Source organism: Miniopterus natalensis, chromosome 5 (assembly GCF_054644295.1).
Source record: "Miniopterus natalensis isolate mMinNat1 chromosome 5, mMinNat1.hap1, whole genome shotgun sequence".
Taxonomy (NCBI): domain Eukaryota; kingdom Metazoa; phylum Chordata; class Mammalia; order Chiroptera; family Miniopteridae; genus Miniopterus; species Miniopterus natalensis.
This window is the reverse complement of record NC_142085.1, coordinates 91,260,939-91,278,278: the sequence shown is the minus strand read 5'-3', so window position 1 is coordinate 91,278,278 and position 17,340 is coordinate 91,260,939. Positions and strand designations below refer to the sequence as shown.

General features: G+C 56.6%; 1 protein-coding gene across 4 annotated transcripts in view; it reads right to left on the bottom strand.

The window, feature by feature from the left end:
• Window positions 1–748: 748 nt before the first annotated feature.
• SMOC2 (SPARC related modular calcium binding 2) overlaps window positions 749–17,340 on the bottom strand; it is an 89,819-nt gene continuing 73,227 nt past the window's right edge. For 3 of the 4 annotated variants that reach the window (XM_087817754.1, XM_087817755.1, XM_087817757.1), the window contains 3 exons: window positions 10,965–11,064; window positions 8,658–8,932; window positions 4,892–4,991 (listed from right to left, as the gene is read on the bottom strand). In XM_087817754.1, coding sequence (XP_087673880.1) covers window positions 4,927–4,991; window positions 8,658–8,932; window positions 10,965–11,064 — 440 coding nt within the window. In that variant the 3' untranslated portion in view covers window positions 4,892–4,926. Of the gene's footprint in view, window positions 2,357–4,891; window positions 4,992–8,657; window positions 8,933–10,964; window positions 11,065–17,340 lie in introns of those variants that run through there. The other variant, XM_087817756.1, reaches the window with a different exon arrangement.

Genomic DNA, 17,340 nt, shown 5'->3' with positions numbered 1-17,340 from the left:
CTGAGGTGCTGAGATAGGGTTTTACAAAGACACCTCTTCTCTGAGCAAGAAAGGGGGGACCCCGAGGGAGCCTGGCCGGCTCGGACGCTTCAGCAGTAATGCGCAGCGTGGTGACCGTCGCTGACGCTGCGTGTACCTGGGACAGGCTCGGAAAGCAGATCCTGAAAGTTCTCAGCAGGAGCAGAACAAGGGTTCTCCCCTGGGCTGCCAGGTGTTACCTAAGCCCGTGGTAGTCATTTCGCAGTACAAGTCCTGATGCTGTGCACTTGAAACTACACAGTGCGGTGTGTCAACCACGTGGGGGAAGAGGGAAAAAGCCACAGCCACGGCCAAGTGGAACAGAAGGGGTTCTGACCAGGCCAGGGCCCTGGGCTGGGGAGAGAAGGGGCCTCGTAGGCCTGTCCTGTGTGACTTAGGGAACAGCATCCACTTTCATCAAAATAAGAGCCTCTTCCATTTCTTTTCTGGCCCCCATGGCATCGGGCAGCAGGAGTGTCCACAGGCTCGTCTGGGACTTACGAGCACAGGGCTGTTTCACAAAATAAGGCTCGTCACACACACTGACTCATAGGATCTGCGCCCCGGAGGTGCGTCCGACCATCCAAAGCAGGAAAAGGTTCAGTAACACATCCAAAGTCACACAGCCGTGGGGTGGAGCCAGACTCCAGTCCATGCCTCCCCCCGGTAGACACCCTAAAATTAAGCATTTATAAAACTGTAGTTAGCCGGAAAAAAAAGACGAGAGACAGTCTTGATAGTATATTTTATTTCAATCTAAGAAAAATGATTAAATTCAAAGTTCAGAAATATAAAAGATTATCCAATAAATTTAGGATCATGACTGTTTCCTTAGCAACAATGACACACACGTGAGCTGTATTTGCGGCTCCAGAGTTTCAGCTTTTACTTTGCACATTTAAGTAAGGAAGAAGCCGTACAACAGGTCCTCATGCATGTTCATAGGGACCGTGTACACGACATGCTGGGGAATGGGGGCCACGAAGATGGTTTCCCCATGAACCTGGGAGCTGAGAGCCTCACCGCCAGCTGCACGGGGCTCCCACCATCCTCCCAGGCCACTCAGTGAGCGCCATCCACTCTCACAGTGCCCCTGGCTGTACACCGGGCAGGTCCTGTGGCTCGCAGGGTGAGCGTTCGGTTCCTGACCCGTTCCTCCCACGTGCCCCCCAGAAGAATCTCCCAGTGACAAGTTCTTATGCGCTTGAGGAGAAACGGGAACTACGGGCGCAGCTCCCTGCCTGCCACGGTCAAGCCACCCAGAGCACAGCCTATCCTGGCTGCGCCGTCTTTAAGGAGACTGTCCACAGTGATTCAGGTGATAATTTTACCTTCTAGGGGTTCTGGGTGGGTAAGGCCAGGTGAGAGGCAAAAGTCAGGTAGACCCCGGTCTCGGCCTGATCACATTTATTCTCTGGCCATCAGACACCTGCCCACTGCCCGTGGACGACAGGGACAGCCCCCTAACATCGATTTTACTGCCCGATTAACCTGAGCCCAAGCTTGAGGTTACAAAGCACACACATGAAGTTGGTTCAGAACTGTCCCCAGGTCCCCAGGCATCTACCTGCTGTTGTGATTGCAAACGTGGCGGGAGCGGGATCTTGGGAAAATAGAACAAACAAACCAAGTCCCAGGAACACACAGACCCTCACTGCACTCGAGGACAGCAGCAGGTGACAGATTTGTATGGAAGCGTGAAGCTCCGACAGGGACCCCAGGAGGCTGCAAGGACAGGAGTTCTCAATGCAATGGCTAGCGGAAGTGTGAGTGCCACGGAGATGGAGCCACTGAGTCCCAGGCCACCACCCTGTGCCACTGAGGAGCCACGGAGATGGAGCCACTGAGTCCCAGGCCACCACCCTGTGCCACCAAGGAGCCACGGAGATGGAGCCACTGAGTCCCAGGCCACCACCCCGTGCCACTGAGGAGCCACGGAGATGGAGCCACTGAGTCCCAGGCCACCACCCTGTGTCACTGAGGAGCCACAGAGATGGAGCCACTGAGCCCCAGGCCACCATCCTCTAGGCACACACACGTGGGACCCAGGGAGCAAGCTGAAATCCACCCAGAACAGCGCCACCCACTACAGATGTCCAAGGTCAGAGGGGACACATACATTGTATGTGATTAATGTGCCGAAGCCAGCCCCTCCCTTTTCACAGATTAAAGCAGTCTGTTTAAATATCTCATCTCTACAAAGTGAATTTACATTTAAAATACAAAGTGCAAGTACTATGTGTTTTTGTTTCTGTTTTTTAATTGGGTTTTGGTGAGGGAGCCTCCCACAGGTCCAGGCGCGCCGTGGCTGAGCCGTCTCTCATCCTTGGTTCCTCTGCTGAGAAAAGAGACAGAAAGGAGACGTCGTTAGGTTCGCATCCCTCGGGTCTGCGGAGACTAAGGCTTGCCTTCCGGGGGCGAGACGGTCTTAGCTGCTGACAGCAAGGGGAAAGCAATGTTTTAAAACAAGTAAGAAGAAAGCGGGTTGGCTGGAGATCTTGGCTGCGACGGTGAATAAAAAACAGGGAGGACCTTCTGGGCACTCCTCGCCTTCTAGCCCTAACCCTCGGTGATCAGAAACGTTGGGGCAAGCCCGGCCGGGCGTGGCTCAGCGGTTAAGTGTCGACCTGGGATCCAGGCAATTGGGGTTCGATTCCCGGTCAGGGCACATGCCCGGGTTGTGGGCTCGATCAATGACTCTCTCATCGTTGATGTTTCTGTCTGTCTCTCCTTTCCTCTCTGAAATCAATAAAGATATATTAAAGAAAAAAAAAAAAATGTCGGGGCAAGTACATTGGTTGAGAAAATCAACATTTACTAACAGTGTAAGTGGACTCCATCTATTCACTGGTCTCCAGAAGCTCCTCTCCCCGTGGATTAACATACAAAACCATTTTAACGATCTAATTTATGCTTCCAACTTGATTCAGGCGTGATTGGCCCCTTCACTTTTCCTCTCACTCCTTCTGGCGACCCCTTTGCCTCTCTAAGAAGAGGTGCACCTTGCGGAGTTTAAGTCACGTGAGTCCTGCACTCTGGCTGCCGATGGAAAGTCATTTAGAAGGAAAAGCGGCAGAGCATCTTCCCGATCTACTTTTCCACGTGTACCAATTCCGACCACGTAAGGTGCTCCGTGCTCCTGGCTCACTGTTTAAAATAATTAGACTCCGACAGTGAGGAGGTTTCTGGGGCGACTTTTTCCCCTGACGGAGACGTGAGCAGGTGATGGGAAGAGAGGGGGGTGTCTCCGTGCAGTGAGCCGAGGGGGGGTCTGTTTTCAGTATGAGGGGGAAAGATTCGCCCTCTCGGGGTTTTACAGCTACTGAGGCTGGTCCAAGGGGCTGGAGGAGGGGCTGGAACTAACCTCCCAGCAACCCAGCCCGAGGGCACCGCTCTGCTCACCTCTGAATCAAGGTGGAAGCTGGAGAAGTGACCGAAAGAGACGGCGCACTTGCCGATTAAACACTAGCTCAGGCATCCTTCCCCCCTCCACCTAATACCTCCCGTCTCTGGTTACTCAGGCAGCGAAAGCTTTCAGCGCTTGGTGCTATTTTATTTGAGGAAACACGGGTGCATCTCGGTTACTGTATCGGTGCAGTCACAGCTGGCTGACGCTTTCGGGCCGATCCCAGGGCCGCAGCTCGCGGCAGCCGCCCGCATGTCACGGCCCAGTGCGGCCGCTCAGGCACCTGGAGGGAGCTGGCGTGTCCTCTGGGTTCTCTCTCCAGGGCGAGGCTTCGTTCCTCGGCTAGATGATCAGGATTGAGGGCATCACGCGAGCCGATCCCACCTCACCGGCCACACCAGCCGCCCCGGGCGCTCCCGAGGGCGACAGCTCTTGGGCCGGCCGGCTGTGCCCTCAAGTGCCAGTGACTTGCAGAGGGGTTTAAAGAGTTAAAACCATAAACATTTGCTGAACAAAGAGAACCGCATCCCGCACCTTTCTAACGAACGGGTTTAACTTTCGTCCAAGGTGTGCGTTGGAAGCCTCCACTCGGGACCCACAAGCACGGGGCTCGCCTGAGGAAGCGTCGGGCGGACGTCAGGTGGGGGAGACAAAATAAACGGACGGGGGGTCCTGAGAAAGGCGGGCTCGCCCAGCTTCGCGGGCGGGAGAAACGGGTCGGCTCACGTTTCTCTCCGGGAAGGTTCCAGACTCCGGGTGGGTGCTGGCGTGAGCACCGTGACGGTCTCTAATTGCTCACATTCAGAGAAAGACGCTCACACAGAGTGTGTTTATAACCCACGGCGGGAACGGAAAGTCCCTTTCGGAGCCAAACGCCTGTCTCATTAGGATCCCGATGAAAACGGGAGATTCACTCACCTGGACGCCCAGAGGGCCTCCTGGCCCTGAAACCGCCATCAAACATGAGAAACACACTACGGGGCCCTGGCGGACTGTTTGAAAACAACCCTTTATTTCCATAAAACAAGAGGACTCCATTTTTTTAAAAAAAATAATAAAATAATTAAAATTTCAAATACTAAAAGGAAAAATTAAGGCAAAAGCTTTCAGTTGCCTTAACCTACTGGTTGCTGATGGAACCCGAGCGGGTCCCTGGCTGTGTTCAGAGCGGGGCGGACAGGAAATGCTGCCTCATCTGGACTGTTTGTACGGGGGGGTTTTTGGGGGGTTGTTTTTGTTTTTTTTTTGGAAGGTACTTGACTTTCCAATTCTACAGAACCCTGAATTTTTATATATATATATTTTTTTAAGAGACAGGAAGGGAGAGGGGGAGAGAGAGAAACATCAGTGAGTCATCGATCGGCCGCCTCCTGCTGGGGATCGAGCCCACAACCCGGGCACGTGCCCTGACCTGGAATCGAACCCCGATCTCCTGGTTCCTGGGTCGACGCTCAGCCACTGAGCCCTGAATTTTTATCAGCTATAAGTAAACCAGCCAATTATTAAGGGTGAGATAGAGACACACTCACCTGTCTATTAGACGTGCTCTCCGCGTTGCCTTTAGGGGCTGCCAGGGAGAAAAGAAAGAAGATATTAACACGGGCACCCCCTACGTTCAGCGAAAGGTTCGAGATGTTTCTTCAGGGTGGGGCCAGTATGACTTCAGGCCGATGTCGGCAACTAGCAAACGTGTTTTCGTGAGAAAAACGGGGAGAGCACAGACGATGAGCTGTGGGTGGCAACTGACGTGTGGTAAACGCTGTCTAACACGACACGAGCTCCCGCCAACGTCAGGGGCATGTTCGTTTTACCAAACACTCCAGAGGCGCGTCCGCGCAGGTGCAGACCGTCTCCCCCGTTTCCCAGTCGTTCCGGGCGGCGGCCCGGCCGGGAGTCCGGCGATGAGGCCCCAGGCGCCACACCAGGCCCTTCAAAACTTTTGCTTTTCTATTTACGTCATGAGAAATGAACATGTTTGGCTCAAAATAAGTTTTCCCAGGGAAACGGGAGCTCGAGGGAGATTCGAGATTTGGCGTTTTCCGCTGCTTCACCGCTCGGTGCCGGGAGGAAGAGCGGGAGGCGGAGACGGGCCGAGGCCCCAGCCGGCTGCTCCGTCCCAGGAGACCGCGCCCGGCCCACCGCCCGGGGCATGGTCAACTCCCCTCGGCCGCGCAGGGCTCCCGGTGGCCCTCCCACTCCCGGCCCCTCGCCCTTCCCATCCCCAGCACCGAAACCCCCAGGCCCAGCAGACCAGGCGTCTCTCCTCCCACCCCCCAACCCCACCCTGCGCTGGAGTCTCAGTCCCGTGGTTTTAAGTATCTGTTGTTTCCTGATGGCTCCCAAGTGTCCCCAGCCCCAGTGTCCAGGGCGCACCTCCCTCCATTCAGTTTCCTGGCCACACCCCCATGACCTCGGGTCCGAGCTAAGCCCCTCACACTCCGCTGCCTCCCCCGGCCCCCACCCCCAGCCTCCCAGACCTCTCACCTCTCCTAAGCCTGGGCTCCCTCTCTGTACCCCGAGGTCCCCTTGGGGGGACGCTCCCTTGGGCACCACCTTTGAGTCTCAACTGGAGCGTCACCACGTGAGACACCTTCCTGCCCACCCGACATCCAGCCCTCACCCCGACCCCACGCGTCCCCATCGCACCACCGACTTTCCGATTTACCGTATTGCTTGTTTCTACCCTAAGAGGTAAGCTCTAGGAGGACATGGGTTTTGTCTATTTTCTGTTACTTGGCCAATTTTTAGAGCAAGGAGGACTCAACAAATGTCTTTTCAACAAATCAATAGACAGAGGGCAGCGTTTTTACCCCAGACGCCGTGATTGATTGCGTCCAGCTACGCGATAATAAAATACTGAGGAGAGAGCAAAATCATTCTGTTTTCAAACCCTTCTTCTCTTGCTGCGTTAAAGAAACACAATCACATGAAAATTCAAAACACAAAGGTAGCGAGTAAATTGTAAAAATGTTACATAAATAGATAAACGGACTATTTTTTCAATTGCAGGCTTGAATGGTTCAATTATTGGGGTAATTGTAGCCACTTTGCTTCCCCTGAAATGATTACTTCACTAAAAACCTGGGCTTGGGGGCCACTGGTTCCAATTTAAACAACATTAGTGATACTTTGAATCCACTCTAAGCCGTGATACTTTGAATCCACTCTAAGCCAGTCTGGCTGTTTAACAATCGCCTCTTTTTCCTTGGTTTCTCTTAGGACAAGTCTCAGTCTCCCTGGTAACAGGAGGTAGTTGCAGGTTACAGGTAAGTTACAGCAGCAGAAGTTAGTGCTCTCAGGTGTTGAGGAGAAAAAGAACGCCCAGCAGCACAGATGAGAAGTCTGAATGTCATTAAGGACACCGGGTGCAGTATCTCATTCAAGGCACAGAAGCAAAACTCACTATTTAAAAGATACAAAGGGCAGGCCCAGTCCTGGCCCCGGCCAATCGCTGCCTCTCTGTCTCTGTCTCTGTCTCTGTCTCTCTGTCTCTGTCTCCCCCCCCCCCCCCCGAAAAGCAGTGGAAAAAAATACCCTCAGGTGACGATTAAAAAAATAATAAAATAAATGAAAGATACAAAGGGCAGGAAAATAATGCTGTTCCTTAGTCACTTCAGTGGAACAGAATGTCCGTTGTCCCAATAAACCTGAGGCAACGCAGGTCCATGGAGAAAGGGGGGGCTGTTTGCAGCCCCCAGCGCGCCCCACGTGGGGACGGGAGAGTTGACGTCATCGGTATCGAATGGTCCTGATTGTTTCCAGGTGACCTGGAGCGACACCCGGGAGGCAGCCTGCCTGGAAGCGATGCAGCGAGCCTGGCAATTTGGTTGAGAAAGATGATTTGGTCTAAAATGGATAATTCCTAGTGGCTGAGTTTCTGTGTAATGGTCACTGGGGGAACCGCGAGGCATGATGTAATCTCCTGGGACTTTTCTCCTGAATTCTTCAGCAGTATTTTCTCTTTTTGGCTTCAACGTTTCCTAATAGTTTTTAGCTTTTTTTTACTTCTTTTTTGCATTTTTTGTCATAGTGAAAGTTTAGATCAAACTTTCCTATAATGTATCTTTGTTGCAATAACTGAAATGCAAAATCTTTTGTAACTGCTGAAAATACGTGGGATTGGAAAGTGTGTATGTGAAACGTCACAGTGCACAGGTGTAGCATAGAAATACAGGGCGTCCCCCCAAAATGCAGACACACTGAACCAGCCGACAGCTCGCCTTTGAAAATGAAACGTATTTTAATAAACACTGCTTTTATAATTATTCAAAGTGTATATTACATTTGGGGGGGACACCCTGTATTTTCGGATGAATATGTATCTGAAAATAATAGGTCATGAGCTATGTATGTTCTTGATTTGATTTCTCATATTTTTTAGAATGAAAAATGCGTTGTTACGTACTCACAAACACAAAGGGAAAGCAAAGAAAATGGTAACTGTTGGGTATTTAGAAAACCCCAACGAGTCCGCTCCTGAATACTTCGGTTTTCCTGACTTTTCACTGATTCAAATCACACGGGGGAGGAAAAGGCAGCTGACAATCAAACTGAAAACAATTTAACAAAGCAGGAAAAACCTTAGAAAAATTCTGCAGAGAAAATAAAAGGGTTCCAGGAACAACAAATTATGTACCCAAATGCCCGATGCTCATTTTTGAGAAAATTCCCACCTTTAACCAAGCCTAGCTAATTTTGGCACCGAGGGGGGGGGGTGGTCATAGAGGATCCTCTCAGTTCCCAAGGAGGGAATAAAACCCAGGCACGTGGGCGCATCCAGGCGGACCTGGCGAAGGCGCCTGGACCTCCTGCAGTGACTGACGCTCCTGGTGAGTGACGACATCACCCAGAGAGACCCTGCCCCCCTCCGCTCTGCGCCCCCTTCCCGGGAACGGGCCGGTGCTCCCACCCTGCCTGCCCCTCGGGGTGCACGGAGGCCTGGGCCCTGTCGGGAGGCACCCCAGAAGCAAGAGGTCCCACCTGCACCAAGTGCAGGGCTCTCCAGGTACAGCCAGGAGTTCCGAGGTCTGACCCCAACACCGAGGCCGACCCTGTGGGACCATGAAGGACTTGTCTTCACACGGGCCCCTCCCCCTCTGTGGACAGGTGACCTGCCGTTATTCATCCCCGTCACCTCGGACCTGGGGACCAGCACAGACACGGAGACCTCAGCCTTGGGCCGGGGCCGGGTGGGGAGGGGCCGGGGGCCGGGGGGAGGGCCGGGCGGGCTTACTGTGCCGCTTCCTGCTGCTCGCCCTGCGCTCCTCCTTGGTGACGCCCAGGCAGCCCATGAGCTCGTGCAGGGACACCGACTTGTCGTTGTTCAGGTCACAGTACTCCACAAACTTCTTCACGCACTTCTTGGGTTTGGACTTTTTCCGAAGGAATCTCTTGAAGGGCTTCATCTCCTTCTTGCCAATGTCCCCGCTGGAATTCTTGTCCAGCAGCTTGAAATACCAGTGGACCACTCTCTCCTCCAGCGTGTGGCTGGGGTCGGGTTCGGAGAGCCTGGAAGGACAACGGGAGGTCAGGGGCTCTGGCCGCGGCCGCACCTCCCTCGGCCCCCGTCTGCCCCGGAGAGGCCCTCCCTGTGCGATCACAGAGGGTCCTGAGGCCTAAGCCTGCCTGGATGGGCCACTCAACGTGACATGTATTTAAAAATAACTTAGAGTCCAGCTGGTGTGGCCCAGTTGGCTGGGCGTCAGCCGAGCCCCTAAAGGTCGCCGGCCCGATTCCAGGTCAGGACACGTGCCCGGGTTGAGGGCTCAATCCCCGGGGGGCATGCGGGAGGGAGCTGGTTGATGTTTCTCTCTCTCCCTTTCCCTTCCTCTCCCTCTAAAAGTAAATTAATAATAATAACTTAGAAAAAGGGATTGAACAAAAATTTTTCAAGTTGGCTTCAAAGTTGCAAGTGACACAGTGAATTTGTGGGTGCCAACTGTGCACCTGGCCTGGGCCACGTCCTGGAGGTAAAAAGCGCCCCGGCCCCCGTTCTGTGCTCTGGGACGTGCAGGTCAGCCGGCCGATGAAGGCCCACGGCAGAGCCTGGCCCAGGTGCTCCCCCCTAGATGAGGTTCATGGTCACGTCACCTGTGTCCTACAGACGATGGAAGGCGCAGATGAGAATACACCCTAAAGTGGTACCTGGAGGTTCTCCCTTGAATTTAAAAAATTCTGTATTTTAAGATATGAGTAATTTAAGAAAACCTTCCCTAGGAGGCCTGGACTTGAGCCGGGGTTAGAAACTGCCCCAGGAGTTCAAGTGGCCTCGTCAGCCAGCGGACAGTGAGGGGCAGTGTGGAGAGGGGCTGACCGCCCCCGTGGCTGCCGGGCTCCCACGCTGGGGCCCGGGTGAGCCCCGCGCACCCCGAGAGCGAAGTGTGTGCTCAACGCCCCGGTTCTCCGGACCCTGCTGGATACTTTCAGACCCGGAGCCGCTTCTAGGGAGCCGCGAGGCCACTGCTTCCAATTTTAGTTTCTCTGATAGGAGCAGCCTCCCGAGAACGTAAGATCCAATTTTAAATTTAGGTGACTTTTTAAGTTTAACTTACTATCCAGTTATAGAAGTTTCCGTTAGAATGCCTTTTTTTTTTTTTTTTTTCCCTTGACGCTTACTCTTAAGCAGAGACAGAGAGAGGAGAGTGGCCGGGGAAGGGAACCAGAAACCAGGGTCGTGGAGGCGCGACGAGGGCCGGAGGGAGGGGGGAGGCTCGAGTCCTCCATCAGAGCACGTTCCTCAGAGTGGGGGGGTCAGTTCTTGCCGATTCTCAGGGGGTCCCGGGCTCGGAGCGCCGCACCCACGAGACACTGGGAGCCACCCTCACATTGGCCGTTAGGGACAGAAGGGGTCGGGCAGAATCTCCCAGGACAGGGAAGCCCAGGGCGTCTCCCGGGCCAGCGGAGAGGACGTGTCCCATTCCAGGGTCAGAGTTCGCCCCGTGTCAGGTAACTAACCGCTGAAGATAGTTCAGATGGTACATTCTACGTGACACGTAGGGCGTCCCCCAAGAATGTGTACGTGCCCTCTGAATAATTATAAAGGCCGTGTTTATTAAAATACTCTTCACTTTCAAACGTGAGCTGTCAGCTATTAAAGTGTGTTTACATTTTTGGGGGGACACACACCCTGTATTTGTTTTCCCACAATAAAGACATAATATCTTGAGACCTTTAAAGTGAACATTTTATACACAGTATTTAAAATCCAGTCCGTGCTCTAAAATGCAATTCCAAAGCACGAAGCCATCTGAGCTTCCCTGGCCCGTCCCCATTGCACCACCCGAGGGAACCAGGGAAAATCCCGTGGCCCAAACTCTCCCAGTCAGACAACATCTTCAGTGGTTTAACCACATGACAAAAACCCTCCAAACCCACAAAGCCCCCTCCTGCTTGGGAGGGGCCTCCTCTCGCCGCCCTGGGCGTCCGGGGGAGCAGACGGCTCCCAGGCAGCCGACGGCTGGGCTTAGACCAGCTGGTCAGGTTTCCTCCCGTCTCCCGGCTTCTTCCCAGAGCCTGGCCCTGGGGTCAAAATGCAACGTACCTGCCGGCAGAGGAGGGGTCGGAGACGGCGTGGACCATGTCCGTGGACAGCGCGTCCAGAACGCTGGTGAGAAACTCATTCTTTTTGGCACCGGGACAACCTAAAAAAGGAGCACACACATCTTTTCATAAGTCACAGACCTCACGGAGCACAATGGGTTTTTCCTGTGACGGAGAGAAAAGTTGCTTTAATGTTTGGGAATTGGTGAGATGGGGTCTTACTAGCAAGGGGCTCATTGCGTCACTCGCGAGAGGCACGTTGACACTGATCGTCACAGGTGTCCTTGGGCACCTGAGTTCCTTGTTACTGATATTCAAAGCCCATGTCAGCCCCCGAGACAGGGACCCTTCACACCGGCTTCCACCTCACTAAATACACACGTCAGAAAACAGACGTGATTCCTCGGGGGAGGGAGGCCGAGAGTGAAAACAGCTCCAGAAGCCCCTGGAGAAGTGGATTATAATTCACAGAGAAAGCCCGCGGTCCCCTGTCAAACACAGAGAAACAGCCAGCCGGTCCCCAGAATCGCTCATCAGGCAGCTTCAGGAGGTGACGGCAGCGGCCTCTGTCCTTCCCGGGCCTTCTCAGAAGCCAGCCCGGCCCCTGGTTCTCCTGCAGCGAGTCCCTCCCTCTGGGGAAGCCTCCTGCCGACAAGGGAGCTGCCGCAGCGCCAGCCCTCACACCACAGTCCGTCTCCCATTCGCCCGCCCAGCGGCCTCCGTAAATCTGTGCTCTCAGATCGCAGCCTGCAGGCGCCGTGGCCTCACACAGCCCCTGCTTGTTCAGGGCCAGCCGTGGGCACGAGCCTGCCCCCCAGCTGAACGCAGGGCAGCTCAGAGGTCTTAGCCCAGGGGTGGGACCTCGCAGGGACAGCCCCACTCGGGGAGCCCGGCAGGGCGAGCGCGTCGGGGTAGAACTCACAGCCAATCGCAGCAGCGTTTGGAGAGAGGAAACCGCTGTCCTCTCAAGGCCAGAGCAGAATCATTACAACGACTTGTTTACAAATCTGTGGGAAAATAAAGTCCACAGCTCAGCCCGAGATGTTCGCTCGACCCCATTTCCCTGCGGAATCCAAGTAAAACACTCGCACTGCCTTAGATTTCCGTGCAGACACTTGGGTTCCGGTCCCGCCTGGACCCACAGCAAGTGCGCAGCCCAGTCCCAGGCCCGTCAGTCCCACCCCGGAGGCTCGTCCAGCCGAGGGTCAGACGGAGCGAGTGGGGCCCGGACAGCAGCCTCGTCTGCCCCGGGAGGCCGGGCCCTCGGGACCCTGGCTCGGCCATGACGCCTGAAAGTGCGTGTTGCACTTGATATAAAGTGAGAGTGTTCTGAGCTTTCTGCGGAGGGTTTTAACAATCAGAAGCTTTCTGCACAGAAGTTACTGGCCCCAGAAAACCTGCTCTGCAGTTTCTCCTTTCCCACCTGTCAGTACAAAGTGAAACCCTCGGGCTGCGGCCTCGGCGCATCCCAGACCTGCGGCCCGTATCGCAGCCGTCACCGGGCACGCTCGCACGGCCACCCGAAGGCGCAGGGAGGCCGAGGGACAGCGGCACCCACAGGAGGCAGCCTCTGACGAGAGCCCGTGTGGTGTGTCTGGGCCACGTGAGCCACGGTCCACGCAGTGTCGTGGTCTGAGTGGCCCATCGGGCGGGGGCTGCGGGATTCCGGGCAGGGGAGCGGGAGCAAGGGTCAGACCTGGGGTGTCGCAGGTAAGTGACCTGATGCGGTGGGAAGTATCTGGTGACAGTGACACTGATTAATCGAGCTTTGACGCATTTAGCAGTGAGCGGCTTACAGTCTCCAGGCGCCTGTTTTTTTGTTGGTTTGTTTTTTATTTCAAATGCATAGGAAGCTAATGTAGGAAAGAAATGAATTTGAACATGAGAATTAACACCTTCCTCTGATTTTTTTCAGAAGCCTCTGAGTAGGTGTGTGCGTGTGCATTGCGTGTGCATGTGTGTCCGTGTGCATGTGCACGTGTGCGTGTGCATTGCGTGTGCATGTGTGTCCGTGTGCATGTGCGCGTGTGTGTGCGCACACGGGGGCGGGAGGTGGGGGCGGGTGTGTTTATGTTTCCTGAGTCCCCCCAGGTGACTCGGGGCCACCCCGGGTCATCCAGACATTCCCGGGATGAGTGTTTGTAACCCGTGTTCCATGACCAGCTCCGTCTTCACCGGCCCGGAGCTCACACAGGGAGGCCCTGCAGGGGACACGGAGGGTTTGTGGTGACACACGCAGGACCCAAGTCAACCTTTAGGACGCTGAGTCTCTGCAGGTCCCGGGCCCGGGCTGCCACGTGGTCAGCTGCGGAGCGGGAGGTGTTTGGGGCCACGTGTCCACGTGTACTGAGGCACCCGACCCACACGTTGTTGTCAGCATCGGGACTGCTCCTGATTCCCTCCCTGAGCATTTGTGATTACGGAGAAAACAACGGCTTTGCTTGGATTTTCGCAGCCAAGCTGCTGGCACCTTCCCTAACCAACCACAGCGTCTTTAGGCAGAACGTCTGAGATGAGACTGTCCCGGAGGAGTGACCACCAACCGGCTCCTCTCAGGGCGCGGGACTGCCGGCGGCACCTCAGGACGTCACCCCCTCTAGCGCGATGTGCGGTCCCACGTGGCGCACGAGCCCCGCCACTCAGGTTCCTCAAGCGAATGACGGAGCCACGGGCGGGACGGGGGAGCCTCTTTATTCCGAGACCAGGCGGCTGAGGAAAGGAAGAGCCAGGCAGGACGGGCTCCGACCAGGCGCGTGCCCGAGGCGTCCCGAGGAATCGTGTGTGCGCCTGTAAAGCCCACGGGAAACCTGGGGCACGCGCTGGGCACAAGGGCTTCCCTTCCTGATTGTATTTCACTCACCGCCCTGCCCATGGCGGATGGACTGCGGACACAGCCTCGCATTTCCGAGAATATTTCCAAAATGTTTCCAGATACGCAGCCGAGGAGCGAAGCCCGTGGTCGTCACCACGAATTCAGTTGCTAATGACCAAGTTTCACGGGTCTGTGCACAGGAACAGCAACACTGCTGCTACTGCCCCGAACCTCAGGGTAACGAGGTGGCTTCCAAGGCGCCCAGCACCCCGCACGGAGCACCCCGCACGGTGCCCGATGCCGGAGCAGTGCTGCGCCCCTGGGCCCCATACGGCCGGCGACCTGGGCAGGTAGAGGGTGACCCAGGAGGCAGGGGGGTCCCTCTTCGCTCCAGGGGGCAGCCCCCAGTTTCATGCCCAGCCACAGCCCCCCAAGTCCCCCCACAGACAGTCCGAGAGGTGGGCCGTGCCCAGGGGTTTAGGGGCCGGCCGGCTGCTCTTACTTTTTTCAAGTAACAGACGTAATTTAAGGAACGATCTCCATTCAAACGGAGGAACCCTCTTTCCAAACCCCTGGTCCTTTTCCCACGTTCGGTCGTTCGTGTGCAGCGTGGCCTCTCGCCCGCCCCATCCGAGGGGCTTCAGGGAACAGGGGTGACAGCAGGACCGGCCGCCTGATGCTGTAGAACCGCAAACCTGTGACGCGTCGCCCCTCGCCGTCGTAAAGGATCAGCCGCCATCTCCGACGTGCTTGGTCATCGTACTTTATGGCACCGACGAGCTGGTTTATTTCTTGTAAAGCCTCAGTTCACTAAACTCTCGCACCCAGAGCGAGCGGGTGCGTCCCGAGGTCCCACGGAGCCGGGCGAGCGGGGCTCTCGCCTCCCCGCCGCTCGGCCGCGCGAGTCACCGCCGTTACCACGAGCCGCGCGGGGTCGGCGCGGCGACGAGGCCGGGGGCCGACAGCCTGCCCGGGGGCCACGCGGGGGCGACCGGCGACCCGCCAGCGAATCTCACCGAACAGGAGTCAGACATCCCGGGTTTAACGACCCAAATACCCAGGGACACAGGGCGGCAAGGTGGACGCAAGAGCAAAAACCAACAAAGGCCAAGGTGACGACAAAGGGAAACCAAATATTTCCCTGAGAAAGTGATCCCAGGAGCTCAGGGCCCCCGGCCAAGGCTGCGGCCCCCTCACGCCTCTGGGGCCCCCGAGGAGGACAGGGAGCCGGTCAGTGTCCTCTCTCCACGGGGACGGGAGCGGGAGTGACCCCCGGAGCCACCGCTCAGGGAACCGCCCGCGACAGACCCCTCGGCCCATCAGAAAATCGGACTCACCCTGGAAATCCGCCAGGACGTCGGCATTTAAGAACGACCCCCGATTTTAACCGATTTCAGCGCAAAGGCTAACGTAAACGCTGATAGACGAAGACACGGAGACGGGCCGCCTAATGGGCTTTGGAACGGAGGCAGCCGCGTTCCGGGCACCTCACCAGCTGGGCCCGCGGGGCAGCAGGTCTGCCCGCGGCTTGAGAGAGGCCCAGGCAACAGGGTCTCAGGTTCTGCTCTCCCTGCGCCGAGCCCGGGCGCCCAGAGCCAAGCGGCAGACTCGGCCGACAGCCTGGCGAACGACACGAGAAACTAAGGCCGAGTCTAAACAAAGACGGCTCCGTGCGGAAACCCAGCCGCTGGAACCTCCCGGGGAAGCAGCCAAGCCCTCGGACCCTGGGCCTGAGTCGCTCACTCTCTCCCCCGCGCGGGTCCGTGGAGCCCGGGCTCACGCGCAGTGAACGGGAGACGGGGCTGTCGTCTCCTTTAAAGAAACGTTCGTCTCTTCCGCGCGTCATGTCCGCTCTCTGCCGAAGCTTTGAAATCTTTGAGTCGGCCACAGAATGACTCGCCCGGCTGGTGTGGCGCAGTGGTCGGGCGCCGGCCTGCACGCCGAAGGGGCGCGGGTTTGACTGCCGGCCAAGGGCTGCGGGTTCGAGCCCTGGTCGGGGTGCATGTGGGAGCAACCTAGCAATGGTCCCTCTCACGTCCGTGTTCCTCCCCCTCCTCCCTCCCTGCCTCTCTCTGTAAAAAAAAAAAAATCAATGGAAAAAATAAGCTTGGGTCGCAATTAACAAACAAAAGAAACAGGTAAGAAAGGACACTTCAGACCGAAACAAGCTGACCTGCTGTGACGCCCCGAAGGCCAAGCGCCTGCCCTGCCCCTGGAGGGGTTCACAGCGCCCCCTGCGCCTCACTTGTCCCCCGAGAGCCCCTCCCCGAGCCCCTCCAGCTGCCTCCCCAGTCACTCGTCACCTAGACTCGGGCCACAGTCAGCGTCGCAAAGTCCCCGATAGATTCTGGGGCCCCCGTTGCACCCGAGGGAACAGCTCTCGCGGCTGAAAGGAACCCTCGTCTCCCCGCCTTCCTGAGGCCACGACACCCTTCACCCGCCGGCACCTGCCCGGCGCCCAGGGCTCCACGTTGGTCTCCTCTGGGGCTTCGCGGGTCGGCTCCGCTGGGCCTGGGCTTTGCTGACTTTAGGGAATCGAACCAGCGACGTCCGTGTGGATTCTTTCCACCCACAAACCTTTCACGAGGGGAGATGTTGCAGGAAACGGCCCTGAGCTGCAGAGGAAGGAGACACGGTGGCCACGGGGGCCTGTCCAGATGCCGACCCAGGGGGCCTGAGAGGGGATCCGTGCCGTAGAATGAACACGGATCACGCGTGTGCCCCCAGCGGGGACCTCGCCAAGCCGCCTGCCCCTGCAAGCCAGGTAAGGAGCTCAGAAAGGGAACACGAGCTGGGGGTCAGCGGTCAGCTTCACGAACTCTGGAGACGCCTGAACCTCAGCAGAGCTGTGAAATCTCCACGTGAAAGTGTGAGACCATGATGGACATCGGAACACATCACGTTACACACACTGATACACCCGGGGGCCTGGCGTGCCCGCCCACTGCTGTCCCCTGACCCGTCACACACCCGCTGCGTCCTTCGCGGTGGGTCAGTTCGATACACGGCTGACCAGTCAGCCCCATCCTGAGACTCTCGGTCCCCTGGGGCTGCTGCACAGAGGGGCTGCTGAACCTCAGAGGCGCGGGGTCCCTTCTGGTGGAAACTCGGCCGATGATTTGTGCACCCTAATCCCAGCTGGATGGAAAGTTCCCAGACAACAAAACACCGATTTAATTAGATCCTCAGCAACCAGACCTCAGGCACCGTTGACCCCAGACCAGCCTGGAGCCCCCCCAGGCAGTGGACAGAATCCCAGAGGGTCTGAGGAGCGGAGACGCCGAGAGAGCCGGGGCCCTTCCAAAGAAAGCGACCCATGGTGCCCTTCCCCACCCTGATTCCGATAAGACAGGAATCAAGGAGAAACAGTGGGGACATCGAGGGAGACCCAGGGTCCGTGGGAGGCCAAGAGGCCACTCAGCACACACGGCTGAGCTCAGACACTCATTCGTGGAGCACCGGGCCCAGCACCAGGGACGTGCGTCTAGCAGAGGAGAGTCCTCTCGAGGCTGGGGCTGCAAGCGCTGTGAGAGCGTGCGCCCCTAAAAACGGTGAGCAGAAATTG